This window comes from Falco cherrug, chromosome 2, assembly GCF_023634085.1.
Source record: "Falco cherrug isolate bFalChe1 chromosome 2, bFalChe1.pri, whole genome shotgun sequence".
In the NCBI taxonomy this organism is placed as follows: domain Eukaryota; kingdom Metazoa; phylum Chordata; class Aves; order Falconiformes; family Falconidae; genus Falco; species Falco cherrug.
In genome coordinates, this window is record NC_073698.1 from 93541261 (window position 1) to 93557287 (window position 16027).

At 43.0% G+C, this 16027-nt stretch overlaps 1 protein-coding gene across 2 annotated transcripts; it reads left to right on the forward strand.

The window, feature by feature from the left end:
* The first annotated feature begins 485 nt into the window (after positions 1-485).
* On the forward strand, positions 486-13938 carry ASB11 (ankyrin repeat and SOCS box containing 11). 2 transcript variants are annotated; one of them, XM_005443031.3, is made up of 7 exons: positions 486-678; positions 3709-3788; positions 6804-6911; positions 9025-9175; positions 9380-9514; positions 10434-10625; positions 13625-13938. In XM_005443031.3, the coding sequence occupies exons 1-7, from the start codon at positions 501-503 to the stop codon at positions 13747-13749; spliced, it is 969 nt and encodes a 322-aa protein (XP_005443088.1). In that variant the 5' UTR covers positions 486-500; the 3' UTR covers positions 13750-13938. The 2 variants fall into 2 exon arrangements, with proteins under 2 accessions (XP_005443088.1, XP_005443089.1); XM_005443032.3 differs by having other exon boundaries at positions 501-678; positions 6855-6911.
* The last annotated feature ends 2089 nt before the right edge of the window (positions 13939-16027 follow it).

Genomic DNA, 16027 nt, shown 5'->3' on the forward strand with positions numbered 1-16027 from the left:
GTGGGGTTTTTTCAGATTCTTTCATGATAATTCTTTGCTTTGATATGCTTGCCTTTGTTCTGTGTCTGAGTACCAGCAAGGCCTGTCACCAAGATGGGAAAGACAGAAAAGTGTTCTTTTTGCAGTATCCCCAAACAATTTCTGCAACTTAACCTATGCAGACCTTGTAAATGGAACTGCTACATCAAAGAATAAATACAATGTGAATGTATAGGCTTTCAGGTGGTACGGAGAGCATGCATCTGAAAATTTATTCTAATTCATGTGGCTTTGGAAAGCATTTTCTGTTTGTTCCCTGCTATGGGAGGGGATGTTCAAACTGTCTTATCCTTGGTATTGTTTTTTAGTATCAAATAGCCCATACCAAATAAAACCAGAATGTATTTTTGGTAACTGAGGAACAGCAGGTTCTGGAGGGTTTAAAATAGATGACATATCATACCAAGAATAGCCCGGTGCAACTTAGCCGACCTGAGAAACTATTCAAAGAGCAAATCAAAATGGAGGGCAGTTCCATACTCCATGCTTTCACTAACATTTATTTTGCCATTTTTGCTTTGTTTTGCTTCAAGCTTCTAATTAAGATTTCCTTGGCTTTGCTGACCCATTTCTATATTGTTAAAGGCAACAGAAAAGAGGCTGCCAGGATAGCAGAAGAGATCTATGGAATAGTCCCAGGTAAAGTAAAAATATGGACACTCTTTAACATTTAAATGTGTATTTGCTACATTTTTGTAACTTGAAGATTTAGATCATTGAGTTGCTGTGAAATGAGGTATCTGTTGCTAAATGCATGGGTGAATGTTTTAACCAAGTGCCTTCCATTTCTGGGGTCTTTGCAGTATCAGTATGTCTTGGCATGATTTAGGTGTGCAAAATATGAGACTCCCAAAAATTACCCAGCTAGAATGAGGACAACATTTGCTCAAGGCACTACAGTAAATAAAAAGATTGTTCTCAGAAGCAAGGCATTCTTTAACGGGGGTTACAGATGTTTTTGCTAAATAGCTAGCTTTACTGCCAGAGAATATTTAGAGAAAAGGTTTAGCATATTGATTTTCTGAAAGAAGATACTAGGAGGATATAACTAATGACTTTATGAATCCAAGCCAGGAACCCCTGTTTTGTTAAATCAGATTATAAAAATGAATACAGCTAAAATTATTTGGGAAAAATACATGGCACAGGAATAAATTGTGTTTAGTATGCTATTTAGTAGGTCACTTTTTTTTGGGGGGGGGGGGGGCAGGGGGGGGATGTTTCCAAGTGATTTTACTCCTTCACATCACTGCCATAGTAATGAGTAGACATGTGTTCGCATGCCTGGTAATTCCACTAATTAAAATGAAACAGTGTTTTAAATGTACTACCAACGAGGACCTGTTTTCCTACTTGAATAATCTTATCAGCGTTGTGATATCACAGATTTTCCCGTGACTCATTTGTTGGGCACTTGCTTCATGATGAATACTGCTGCCATGACCAGGCACATGAACGTGAGCAGAACATGGATTGTGAGACATGGCCACCCAAAGCAGAGAGATTAAGATCTGGCCAAGAGAAATACTGAAGCAAAGCATTATTTTACAAAGCCTTTATATACAGGCATGTTTGGGTTATTAATTTATTTGTTAATCTCCATAATATAATTCCAATCATTATTACTGTCAATTTTTTCCAATTGCCTTCATGCAATTGTAGTCAGACACATGGTAAACAGCAGTTTTTCCTCCATCCAGGGTCTTACTGAAGTGCCTTGAAGTTTAGCAGACCACGACATATTTTTATCTGCAAGTTGCCATTTGCAAAAAGCTATTAAGGATAATCTTACAAAACCTAAGATCATGTGATGCTGTTGCTGGGGCACTATTTTGGATCACAGGCGGAGCTTCACAGCCTTTTCTCTTTGCAGTGAAGTGGCACTGCAGCAGCAGCAGCAGGGCTGCTTAATCTATCTGTAGACATTTAAAAAGACACAGTTTTCAGACATGTCACTCACAACTGTGAAGGGAAGATGTGCCCCGTATGGGAAATATATTTGCCACACGTTTCAGGGAGGTAGGTTGCTGTGATTAGCATGCAAGTATGCAGCAGCATGTGTTTGGATGGTGTGGCATGTGTGTGCATACACATGCATTGTAGATGCATGTGACATGTGCTTGCACATGCTATACTATGTGCCTAAAAGGTTAAATAAGGCACTGTAGCTCTGTTTTCTGAGTTACTTCTGAATCTTCCTGCTGTATAAGGACCCTGGGTTTTGTCACTTGTGATATCTTCTGACTTTCTGAACTAAGCTTTCCTATTTCAGTCACCAGCATGATGAGGGATGTGGGCTTTTTGGATGTTTTCAGGAAAATGTTTCTCAGTCCCTACTTGGTTCCTGTTTCCATTGTTTTGCCTGGTGCATCCTACTTGGTCCTCAGGAGCCTGGTCATGTATTGTGCTGGCTGGTCTTTCCATGCCAGCTTCCTGCCTTAGGAGCCCAGGAACAGCTCCTTCAATAAATGGAAACAAAAGTAATAACTATAGTTAAAGCTGTAACCCCATGAGCAGAAGTGCATCTTGGTTCTCGGGTAACAAAAGGAGACTCCCTTGGCCAAGGCTGAAACCCCTGCTGTGTCCTTGGCCTCAAGTCCCCAGGGTTGTATCTGTGCCTCTCATTGATTTCTCCCTGCCTCGGGTAACACCTCAAATTGAGATAAATCACCTTTTCCATTCTCTCTGGTGTGTGGCGTAGCTGAAAAAATTAAACAGGACAAGGGTTTCAGATACAATGCTCATGGGATTGCTGTACAGCAGAGCATGAATGCAAATACTGGGATTGCTTCTGTCCTGGCACTGTAGATGCAGCTGGCCTTTGAAGAAATTCTAACTACACACTGGGTTGTAGTATGGTTATAAATTTTAATATAGAACGAGTAAATTTGTGCTCTACTTGAGTGGCAGGGATTTAACCTGGGTTGACTGACTATGCCTGTAGGTAGTAGCTAGGCTAAGGAATTTTTTTCTGGGCACATAATAGATTAAGATATGAAAAAGGGCAAGCTAGCCCACATGAAGAAATCTGAACAGTTCAACAACTCAAAATGATTAAGGAAGAAAAGTAAAGCCTCAGGCAGAATTTATTTTACCATGTCTTTTCTGAAACCTTCCAGTGAGAAGGAGGATGGAACCTATTACGTGGTAGTCTGAGCTGGAGGGTATTATTTATGAAATTGTCAGTTGAGGAAATAAAACTGCCAAGGACACGCCAGTATTCATTTGATGGACAAGTCATTCCCGTGTCTCCCTGCTACGAGTCTCTTAATGAAGTGCAGGAGAAGCTAGAATATGATTTGTGACAAAGGCTCGCTAGGAAAGACGGAGGCTGATGTGGTTGTGAATAGGAGAACTCCAGGGCTCTGAAGGCCTGCATGAGTCCCAGCAGCACTAAACTCGTGGTCTTTGCTGAAGCATTTTTTTAGCTATTTCTAAAAGTTCTGCCAAGAAGCTTGTGTTGAGGACCCTTAATGAGCAGCCAGCTTCCTCAGGAGTGCTGGGCCCTCAGCTGCTCTGCTGAAATCAGTTTGTCAACTAGTTTTGCCACTGACCCCACTCTGATTCCAGTCCTGATCTACATTTACACACAGCTGTTTTTTTCCCTGCCCTTCCAGGATCTGCTGTTGCTTTTTACCTGAATTAACTCCCTTGCATTTGCTGTTTCAGGCGGCTGGGCAGACCGATCCCCTCTTCACGAAGCTGCCTTCCAAGGACGCCTCTTGTCTTTGAAAACCTTGATTGCACAGGTAAAAGCCCACAAGCACAGAAAAGGTTGGGAAGCGGCATGTTTTCTATTGAATTGCATCTGTGAGTTTGTGAGCTGATAAAAGACTGCAGCAGGGCTCAAGGAATACAGTTGTGTAAATAATATATCCAATACAATTGTGTAAATAATATATCTGCATGCATGCCTTTGGGCACGCATTAGTTTGCTTAGTCAGGATGCCGGGGGCAAGCCCAGGACAAAGATGTTACAGCTTGTAGCTCGCTGCATCATAAACAATGATCCTTAGGCTCTTTCTCAAAGAAAAACCGTGCAAACTGGGCTTGAGAATAGGGACTATATGTATATCAGCTATTTTAAAAAAAATAATGGTAGAAAGCTGTAAAAATACATCTTGCTTTATAAAACAGCCAGCATGGTCTTCCTCAAGGGAGAGCCGTCAGCCTGAAACCCTCTGCTCCAAATGAAACCAAGAGTTCAGGTGAAAGACAGAGAGGAGGGAAGAGTACATTAGGAAGGACAAGATGCTGGATGTGAAAGTGGGCAGCTGCAAAGGGACAAGTTATGGTTCTTCTTGCTTTGCCAACCATCTTCCTCACCACCTTCACTTAAACTCAATGTCCTCATGTGGCATGAATGAGCAACTGCCCCCCCCCCCCCCCTCACCCCACCTCAATCAAGACAACTGCAGGGAAATTAACTCATGGAGTGTAAACTCTGTAACTTAGCCATCAAACTTATGTTATTCAAGGTACATAATTTTTACTAGTGAGGCCACAGCTCAAATGGACAATGCCCTCAAGGAGTGGAGCTACCCCTGTGAAAGCCTCCACTCCAGACATCTATTGTGACACGGCTGCAGCTAAAAGAGGTTACTGTTTACAGCCTGTATTCCCCCTCCCATTTCCTGATCCCTCTTTCCTTCCCTGATATCAAATGACTTTTATGGAAAAGGAAGTGGTAGAGGTTAGGGATAATAAAGAAGAAGGCTTATTCATTCAGAGCTTTGTTGTTTTTCTGACCCCCTCTACCTCCATTTATGCTGACCTTACACCATCTTATTAGTGGGGCACCTGGTGTTGTGGTTGTACGCTAGACGCCCTGGCTATACACTGGTTGTGGTTATATGCTGGAGAAGCACCTGGTGTTGTGGTTATACATAATTTAGTTAATCCACTCTTTCCTCTTCTGAAGACATGTAATTTTGAGAGTGAAGGATGAGGGTCCTTGCTGATGAAAAGGGATCAAGGCAGCAATGTCTGTAGAGACTGAACCGGAGCTTATTCACCACAACTTGATAAATGTAGGGATGAAGCTGTTCACGGACTAGCGTAATCATTACTCATTGCTTCTAATATACTTACACTACTAGCCTAAAATTAAATGGGGAGCTGTACTTTAGAGTGTATGTGAGACACTTGGAGGTCTCTGCCGTAGGACCATAGCTTTCAAGAAACCAGTGAGGCTTCTGCTCCCCAAGGGATGCCTGGACATGAGGGGGCAATGGAGCACTGGAGTTTTAAAAGACCTCAAGAATTCACTAACACCAAAAGAAGAGTTTCATTTTTCACATACATTGAAAACAAGGTTTAACATGAGTGATGTTTGACAAACAGCAATAGTAAGATCTATGAATCATCCTCCATTTAATAATGGAAAGGATTGCTGTGTTTTCCAAGATATCAGTACTCATTTACTTGCAATGACTGAATTTAATTTGTTAAATAAAAATCATATATATATACACACACACATATGAATAATGATTGAGAATAGATCTCCTTATCAGGAGTCCCTAGAAGACATTACTTTTGAAGGAATATGCTGATCATTAGGTATGAAACATTGATGCAATTAGAAAATGGCATAATCTCAACATTTTTTCAAGGTTTTATCTATTGCCCTGGCAGTGATGTGCAGGAAATTTTTAGTGGCAGCTTTCACATATCTCAAAAACGATTGTTTTTCTATCATAGAATGTCTAGACTAAAGTGATTCCAGTCGCTGCTTTTAATGCTTATTGCATCAGGACTGGTGACTTTTTCAGTTCCGTTGCTCACAGGTGCTTATTTGTGCCCATTGCATCTGCTGCTGTGTACCAGACAGTGCATTGCTGACATCTGGTGAGCAGCCTGGTCTATAGCACATCAGGTAGAGACCGACTATTATGAAATACAAGACATCAAGCAGAAACTGGAGCTGCTTCCAGGCCTGTTCTTACACCCAGTTGTAAAATCTTAATTACTAGACGATTTAGATGCATCCTGGGCAAAACAAATATGGCAATTGCCTTCTCCTTTGTGAATATGTCTGGTTTCTGTTTGCACAGGAATAGATGTAAGAACTGTTATTTAGGGAAAGACCTGTAAATTTGTAAACCACAGTTCTGTATTCCAGTGTAAAACATTTTCTGGCTGGTCAAATAAAAAGAACTGATTTGTGGATGGGGTTTTTCTCATCTGTCTTATGGGTTTACCAGGTACTTACTACCTCTGAGTGAAACACACTGGGCACTCCATATAGTCAGTGGAATTATTTTTAGGACGCAATTCACCTGACTCATTAGAAACAGCTGGTTTAGCGTGGGACGAACCATATCCTAGGGGATCCTCTTTCTCCCCAGTGAAGGAGCTGAGGGCTCCAGTTGAGCTGCAGATTCCTGACGCATCCTTGTTCAGGGAGGTGAATCCCACCAGCTGTAGCTCCTGGTGCTGGATGGAACAGGGAAGGTAATGCCACCCTTGTAAGTTAAAGAAATGCAATGTCTTTTCTGCAATTAACTGTATGTTGTAAATAACTACAAATAGAAGGCATAGCTTGTTCTTGCTTCCTCTTTAACCCCAGCTGCCGTCTTTGGGGATGAGCATCAAAGCACTGAACAGCATTAATCCAACCCGTGCACCTTCCCTGGACACACACCGAGCAACGTGGCTCTCCCCCACCACAGTCTGACCACCCTTTGCACCTGTGCTGGTCCCGGGGGAGCCATGTGGTTTGGGCAGGTCTCTCCCCTCATGCCCCCCGCCCTGCCTTGCAGGGTTTCGATGTGAACCTGGTGACAACAGACCGTGTGTCGGCTCTCCACGAGGCCTGTCTGGGTGGCCACGTCGCCTGCGCGAAGGTGCTGCTGGAGAACGGTGCTCAGGTGAGTCCCAGCACGGATGCTCCCTGCATCAGCACGGATGTCGGATAGCTGCTTGCACTGCAGGGCCAGGATGCAGACGGACAGGAGCATCTCAGGCAGAAACAGGAAAAATAAGAGAGTTTTGGGTTTTTTTCTGTGGGTGATGGATTTGCTTTCCCTGGTAGCTGCTTGGGTCACCCTGTTATTCTGGGTTTTTTCCCCTCTGTATGTGAAATGTAGTCATGATTGACGGAAAAGGAATGAGAGATGCTAGGTGAAAATAACCTTGAAGAAAATAACTTACCCTTTTTTTTCCCCTCATAACAATCATGGGGATTGCCTCTAGTTTTCTGTGGGATAATTGGTAGTCTCACATAAGTAGATGTGCTTGAAGCAATGAAACATTTCATCTGCTAATAAAAGAATATTTTCCCCAGTCAGACCTTAGGTAGAATACATCTTAACGATGGAGATACAGAAATGGATGAAATATACAAGAATATATTTAATTCAGCTGGATTATCAAGTACAAATTATATAGCAAGAAACTGAGTAACACCACAAGAGGCAATCAAGGTATCCTCTGCAGAAGAAAATGCATTTGTTAACTTCCTAAACTGTATGCTACATTTCAATTCCTTAGAAAGGTGACAGAAAACCCCTTTTCAGCTCAGTTTTACTTGATTTTGGTATATTAATGGCATTGCCTTTTTATAACTCAGAGAATCATCTTTGAACTACCTCCACACCCCCATGCTGTGGTACCTGGTATCTCTCCATACCATGACAACTTGCCCACCTCCTGGCCCCATCATGATTATTTTCCAGCCAGCTCTGTTCCTCAATGGTTTTCCATGAAGATGAGCAAGCAGAGGAGGCACCAAGGAGCAGGGGCTGCCTCCACCAGGGTACCTGCCTGATCTGCAAGTGCAGCTTCACGTGGGGGAGCATGGCCTCGCACTGGCTGCTGCATGGTTGCAGCCTGCTGAAAATGGCAAAGACTGGCTTGTAATTGTGGGAAAGGCACCTTGTGGGAAAAGGAGTTAAATCATTCAGCACTGTAAACAAGTCAGTAGTTCAAATGAACAAAGACAAATGGCATCTAGGAAGGTATCAACTGCAGATGGTGCACTGCTAAGTTACCCAGAATAAACCAACAGGTTCTTAAACATCACTGCCTTTCTCCACTTTAAAGGCAATGTATCTTGCTAGTTAATTGTGTGGTCTAAGGTATTTCTACCCTGGTGCTCTGACCCCTTTACGATGCAACTTCTGTGCTAGCACTGGTAGCAAAGTCCTCTGACCTCCCTGGTGGCCCAGGACTTCTCCATCCCTTCCTCTCCCACCTCTTTCCTCTTCTCCCTGGTTTGGAAATCACATGAATTGCCATTTGTTTGCATAATCCATTGTTCTTCTCCAATGTGCCACAGAATTAAAGACATGCAGATTTGGTGCATAAGTTGCCTCTGAGGGCTTGCTACGCAGTTAAACAGCAGCTCCGGAGCTGTGCACTACACAAGCCAGGGACTGTGCTGTCCCAGTGGAGAATGACAGATGGTGGCTCTTGCCAGGTCTTTACATTGGTGGTGGAGGAAGGAAATTCCTTCTCTCTTACACACACACATACACTCACATGCGTATGAACACAGACTCTTTCAAGCTCCTTTTCTGTTTGGGATTAAGATTATGTTTCTGTGAAAATTTCTTTTGCTGGAAATGTATTTTCAGGTGAAAGTATTTAACATGAAGTAAATGTTTTCATTTAAAAAGCAAAGCCATTTTCAACTGAGTATATTCTGGCTTTGCATTGGTGCATGATCATGAAGATACTCAAGTTCTCCACATTAAAATATATCAAGTTCTGCATTTTCTGAGCAACTTTAGAAGGAGCATTCATAGCAGGCACTGTCACTGCCTTATGGTACTAGCTATCCAGGAAAAAGGGCAGACCTCAAAGGAGAATGTTATATATGTTGTGCCACAACATATGACTCTGAAAGTTGTTAACAAAATCAATTCTGCAATTAAACAAGGCGAGCATCTTTTCCTGGTGCATTTCTGGTGTGCATATGAGGCATGCTGTAAGGATGTTCTTTTAAAATCAGATTATCCTGAGTGTGTCTTGCTGTTCCAGGTCAACGCAGTCACCATCGATGGGATCACTCCTCTGTTTAATGCCTGCTGCAGTGGCAGTGTGGCCTGTGTCAACATGCTGCTCGAATTCGGAGCCAAGCCGCAGCTCAGGAACAACCTTGCTTCACCCATTCATGAAGTGGTCAAGAGAGGTAACATTCAGGCTGTGAGCAAAGCTAACAATACCTAAGTGGGGAATACATCTTTTATTAATGTTAAGATATTTTTCAAAAAAACCCTTGTCCATACCAGTAGGGATAAATAGGCTTGGCTGATTCCCAGCTGTTGTGCCTCATTGGGTGTATCTGAGTGTATTCTGCTCTGCAGCGCGCCAGTGATGGGTCTGCTCTCCACAGGTCACAGGGAGTGCATGGAGATCCTTCTGGCCCATGAGGTTGACATTGACCAAGAAGACCCGCAGCACGGGACCCCGCTCTATGTGGCTTGCATGTACCAGAGGACAGACTGCGTCAAGAAGCTTTTGGAGCTAGGTACACCTGGAAAGGGGGCTGGGGGAGAGCTGTGGTGGTGTTAGCCAGCCCTGCCTGTCTCTCTGAGCTGCCTCTCTACTGCAAACATCATGGGTTATTTTCACAAGAGGTGTTTGAGCAACCCAAGTCTGAGAGACTTGTTTGGGACTATTAAAAATTTCACTTGCATTCATGAAGGATTTATGATATCCTCAGTGAAAAAAGCCCTAATTACAGAGACCTTCCTGAGACTGTCTGAATGTAAAAATAAAATATATTTAGTTTTCTAGAATGGTAAGAGGAAGCACAGACAACCCTGGCTAATACTAGTGACCAAAATCAACTCTTGATTATGATAAACTGCCATGTTAAGCATTTAGCATTAACTTCACCTGCTTTCATGGGATGATGAAAACAGCAGTAAAGCTGCTTGCAAGAATAATCATTGCAGGTCCAGGCACAGCCTATGAGCTAGCATAAATTTTTGCTGTCAGTGTACATTAGCTGATTTACACCCGCTCAAAGTGCGGCCCTGCTGAGCCTGGCGAGCCTAGAGCAAGCTTGCTGTGCTCCCAGAGTTATTACACGATGAGACACCTAAAGGTGTTTTTTTACCCCAGTAATTTAATGAACATAATCTATGTTGGATACTATGTTATTAACAAATTTACAGAGCATATGGTAGGCTTTGAACATCTATTGGGTCAAGCTGTTCAGTTCTATCCATAGCAGACAGGATTTGATGGCTCAGAGGACTTTTACACAGCAGGTATTTGATCTGCTGAGTTTTGCACAGATGCTATTGAGAGAAGCGGAGGAGGCCTGTTGCCATCCATCCCCTTCATTGATTGAGGTTACTGGTGGAAACCAGCCCATGTGATGCGGGTTTGGACAGTTCCTGCTGCTTCCCAGATTTAACCAGGCACTCTTGTTACTCAAGGAGCCAACGTTAACATGGGGAAGCGACTAGACACCCCCCTCCATGCGGCAGCAAGGAAATCCAGCGTGGAGGTAGTCAACTTGCTGACAGACTATGGTGCTAACCTGAAATGTAGAAATGCTGAACTCAAATGTGCCCTGGATCTTGCCATCCCCAACAGCAAAGTGGAGCAAGCTCTTCTGCTTCGGGAAGGTAATGGTTTCCTTTATTCTTTTTTTAAGTAGAACAGTATTTATTTCCTTTACCCAAGTCCATTTTTCCTAACTGCTTTTATAAGTAATGTCTATAGAAGTTCTCTTATCTTCTTTACCAATTTCAAACCCGCAGCACATGACACAGAAAGGAGTAAGAGACTTGTGTTCCATTGCTAGACCTGCCACCAAGTGTCAGGTGTTTAGTGGGTAAATTGGCCAGTTTTTGTGTGCTTTCTTTTCCTGTCTACTGAAGGAAAATCATATATATTTACCTACCAGGACTCTAAGGACTAAAAACTGCCATGAGAGTTTATTTACAGACAATATTTTAGTGCCACTGTCTTGGCTTCAACCTAGCACTGTGGCTCAATGTCCCCTGCTTCCTGCAGAAAAAGCAACACGAGTGTGTGTGACCTCAGTCACTGGGAGAAAGCAGAGCTGTTTGCCAGGTGGCTATTGAGCATCATGGCATACAGTTCGTCCTTGTGGATCATGGGGTTGCAACCCCAGCAGAAACCAGTACTGCCCTTTGCTGTTTACTTTCAGCCTTCCCACAATTAATTATGTTTCCCGTTTATTGGAAGAAACCTGTGAAAAGAACCTAAGATCCTCTTGGGCCGTTTTCACCTGCACTACATACAACCAGAACTCGAAGCATCCAATAGCAATATTCCTGATATTTGGACATGCTGAATTAAGCCCCACATCTCCTTCAGCCTCTGTATTTCCCAGCTCACTGCTACCCTGTTAGTCTATGCCCCACTGGGAGGGTGAATGATGCTCCCCCATGCAGGCAGCCTGCTCGCTCCCCACCAAGGAGCAAAGCACGATGCACACGGAGAGCTTGCTTCCAACTGTGAAATAGCTCTTGGATGGCAAATTAATATTGTCAATGTTGCACATAGGCTTTGTGCCAGCCCTCTGCACACAGGTGGGTTTTATAGAGGAAATGAAACAGTGGTTTAATATCCTTTTTCCTACTCCCTTTCTCCATGGCTTTTCATGCAAAGCTTTAATTTGTCATGTCTAAAATCTTCTGGGAGGACTGTTGCTTGAATGCTTCTCACCTCTTGTGACTTCTGTCCCTGTATCTGAGATGTTCAGGGCTCAGCAACGGCAGGCTGCGTGAGCAAAGGCAGTGCTTGCAGTTGTCCTGTGTGGATGAGAGATTGTGTATTAATATTCTGATATTTTTCTAATTTTCTTTTCCTGAACTTTCTTTTTGATTTCCACTTTCAGCTTGTCACCCTCTCCTCCCTTACAGTCAGAGGGACTATAGGGGCACTTCGGCTCCTGCTGGCTCTTCACTTTTCAGAAAAGAAGCTTTCTCAGTTCCGCTTCCAGATACTTCACTGTATCTAACACCTGCAACTGCTCTTTTCCCCTACTTATGTATTTTCTGAGGTCCTTCTGTTTGAAATAAGCTACCCAGGTTGAAGAGTTTTCTTTCTACCCCCTGACTTTTCTGCTGTGGTTTCTTAGATAGCTCCCTTTACTTGCTCCTCTTCCTAAATATTGAGTGATGTAAAACATAAATTATTTCTGTTTTCCTAACTGCTTTGGGAGATGGTAGCTTCTTTCTTCACTTCCAGTGACAGTAGTACAAGTCCTTTTTTCTATATATCCCATAATTTTCTATTATTTTTTCACAGAGAGGGCATTATCAGCCTGTTTAAGCTCCTACATTTTCCTGTAATAAAAGCACAGGTAAAGAAGCTTATCTGGAAGATACAACGACAGGCTTTTAAGCACACACCTCTACCCATTGCTTGCCAAACACTTCTGTGATTGCTACTGTTTGGCCAGGAACTGGAGGGGCAGGGATGAGACAGGGCTCAAAACCAGGGCTTCTCCGGGCAGGCGTACAGATTCAACCTGGAACAGCTCCAGCAAGAGCAAAGGAGGCAAAGGGACACATCAGCTAGCAAGTTGCATTTGCACGTGCAGGCGTGCAGCTGCAGAAGCTACGGAGCCTCATTTCCAGTGGGTTTGTGCGTGATGTGCCCCTCACCTGACCCATGGTGGGGTGGACTGGTGGCACCTGCCTGGTCACCCCGCAGGGAAGCCACCAGGGCAGCACCGCTGTGTGCAGTGCCATGTAAGCCACTACCCAAGCTGGCCTCACTGCTGTCCCAATGAGACCTCTGACAGCTTTCTTACCAGTGGGCTCTGCCATTTAACAAGAGTTTTCACATGCAGCAACCTTACTCCCAAGGCAAGGAGGGGCAAAAAGGCCTCTCATATTTTCTTTTTTTTTTTTTTTTAGATTTTTTTTTTATTTTGAAGTTTATGTATTTTTATTTTTGTGTACCTTTTCCCGCAAAACTTTTGGAGACTTTCTATCTTTGAGATGTTTTCCTTTTAGTCAGACTTAATTAAAATTGGATGACACATTAAGAAATTATTTTGAGGAGCACTGATTGACTGACATAAATAGATATTCAGAGACAGCGTGGTCATGTAAAAAGGCTAAGCTGCAGTTACTACTTGTGCAGGTACCCCCTGAGACAGCAGTGGTTGGAGGAAGCATGTTCTGTACCTATGAACAGCTGTAACTGTATTTGCATGTCCACCCAATTATGGCTGTTCTACACTGAGCACTTCTGCAGCTCCCTGTAATCCTTCTTGTCTTTATCCTCACAACACCACTGTGAATTTTCTTATATTCAGAGCAAGGGCTACATGCATCCTGGAGCTCTCTCACCAGTGCAGACTGCAGTGCATGGTATTTTAAGAATTTGCTCAGGAAAAGATGGAGAAAAAACTAGCCATGTGTGCATAAAAAGGTTTTTAGTGCTTATATTTTTCAAATCACTGAACCAACTTTGACAACATAAATTAAATATGAACAGTAATGTATTTAGCTCTTCCTGACTTCAGCAAGTCACTGTGTAATGTTTGATCTGATTTGCAAATCTTTCTGGTGTTTGTTGCTTTCTGACTTATACCGGTGTGGGGGGGTTGGGGTTGCTTGTTCTTGCCTTTTTCTTTTCCCAGGTCCTGCCAGCCTTGCCCAGCTGTGCCGGTTGTGTATCAGAAAGCATCTGGGTCGGTCGTGCCTATATGCAATCCAAAAGCTGCGCCTGCCTGAGCCACTCGAGAACTTTCTCCTTTATCGATAAGTTTGTGACTGTCTTTACACTGGAAAAGAAAGAGGAACAAATGGTGGTTTATTCCAAAATTATTATATCAAAGAAAAAAAAACCAACCCAAAGTCATCATTTACTGTCTAATCTGGGTACCAAACATTAGTTGCTATGTGACAGTGCAAAATGAAAACAGCTTTTCACAGACAGTGAATGATATTATGGATACAGTTCCCTCACAGTCTATTGTCACATCCACTTAATGCTAGCCAGAGAAGTTGTAGTACATGAACACTTGACATGTGTTTGTAGATGTACACACACACATCCACCCACCCACAGACACACGCAGAGATTTCCCCTGCATTTAGTGTTATATTTATTCATGTACTATCTGTGTGGCTTCTTCCTCTTGTCTATGCAATCTTACTGTCAAAATCAAGGTAGTGGCTGCTATTCCTCCACTAGTGTGAGAATAAAAGCCTTCAGTGCCCAACATCAGCTGTATATAATACATTGCACATCTTTTGTCAGCTTTGACTTCGCATCCTGCCATCCCCTTAGTCTGGTGGTGTCATAGTAACTTCCAGCAGGCTCTGGCTGTGCAGCCACTGTACGTCCCCTTGCCCTGAGCCCATCTGCCCCTAACATATCTTGTCCTCTGAAGTGCAGGTGATGTTACCAAAGCAGGTGTGGGGGTTTGGAGTAAGCCCACAAAAATGTGTGAAAATTTTAACCCCTCCATCTCTTTTAAAAAACCCATAAAAATAAGAAAAATATCCCTCCTAAGCTGTGTGACCTGAGATCTGGCTGTGTTCATTATGTGAATATTTTTTCTTAGCTTAATTCCAGGTCAGAACTGCAAATGTTTTCACAGGCACAGTACGTCAGCTTTCCATGTCTGTCCTTTGCAAGGTTTAAAGAATAGCAAAGGAATGAAATTTGCTGCTCTTTTGGGCTTTGCATGCTTTGACATTTCTCAAGATAAGTCCTTGACCTGTAGAGCAGGAGAGAAGCAGGGCCCTAAGGATGACTGTGTGTCACCCAAATATTCTCCTTGCTGGATATTGCTCACGAGGAGGAGAAGTTTGCAGGTTTGTCTGCTCCTTCATCCCCTACTCTAGAGGCTTTCATTACCTTCCTGGGAAAAGGGACTTTTAGAGTGTTATGACTTTGCCTATTGTGGTATTAGGTTAAATATCATCAGGGTTAGTAGCTTGGACACAGCCAAGGTAAAAATGTGCATCTCTTTGAGCTGAGTAATGTGGTATCAGTGACTGGTGCAATGTCTGTGTGGCTCTTTAAAGGTTTGGGTTTTTTTCCTGTGGAGGTTGTTCTGAGGAGAGAAGTGTTTCTTCAGACCTGAGTTTTAGTAAGTTTCTGCCGTAAGACAGGCAATGGTGTTTCATTAGTTGTAGCAAAGTGGGAAGTAGAGTTACAAGAAGAGTGTCTCCACTTAGCTCAACTTCACAGATCCAAGAGCTGATGACACATTTTTGGGCTATGAGATGCAGTGGTTTCGTTATGAGTGATACATGCTGGTACCGATTTTCACTGCCCATACATCTTAAGTCAGGGGTACGTGGCCTGCTGGAGCCTCAGTACGGGACTGGCTTCCAGCAGCCTTTGAGCTCCTGTCCCTGCTCCAACAGCATCAGCCTCTCTGTTTTGATGCTAATCCCTTAATTTCACCATGACAGTTTCCCACTCTGAGACAGACGTCTAACGTTTCCCATACTTTCTTGTGATTAATTCAGCACAAGTAAGATAAATTGTGCTCCTGGCAGTTCATGAGACTGGACCTGCAATATTACAGCCAAAAATGAATGTAGGTTTCAGCCTGTGTTTGCACATATTGAATGCTATCTGGCGGCAAGAGCTATTGCCCATAAAGTTTTCAGTGACATGAATGACCTTGTATAGTACAGTATATCATGAATCTCAGAGATTTGAACTCTAAATTCTCAAAAGCCTCTGCAAATCAAGTACTATCAAGAAAGAAATGTCTATATTAATCTGATGTCAGCAGATCTCTCTCAGCCTTGTCTTTACTGCCAGCTCACCCGCTCCGTTTATAAGGTGGCAGTCAGAATGCCATCTGCTATTCAAACAGAGAAACAGAGCCTCAGCTCTGTGGGTTGTCAGATTTGCATTCCAATCAAGGAGCTAACGCAATTTATGGGATCTATTTCAGAATGTGTAATACTGAATTGATTTCCTTCTGTGATCATCAATGAAAGCGGTATTTCACTTGCATAGGATTTTAAATTGAAAAAATGTATCTCCATTAAGGGAATGCAAAGTCTGTTCAGCC

Coding starts and splice junctions, on each gene's coding strand:
- ASB11 (XM_005443031.3), top strand. CDS start 501: ATGGAGGGCAGTTCCATACTCCATGCTTTCACTAACATTTATTTTGCC. Junction 9,515..10,433: donor CAAGAAGCTTTTGGAGCTAG/GTACACCTGGAA, acceptor TTGTTACTCAAG/GAGCCAACGTTAACATGGGG. Junction 10,626..13,624: donor AGCTCTTCTGCTTCGGGAAG/GTAATGGTTTCC, acceptor TTCTTTTCCCAG/GTCCTGCCAGCCTTGCCCAG.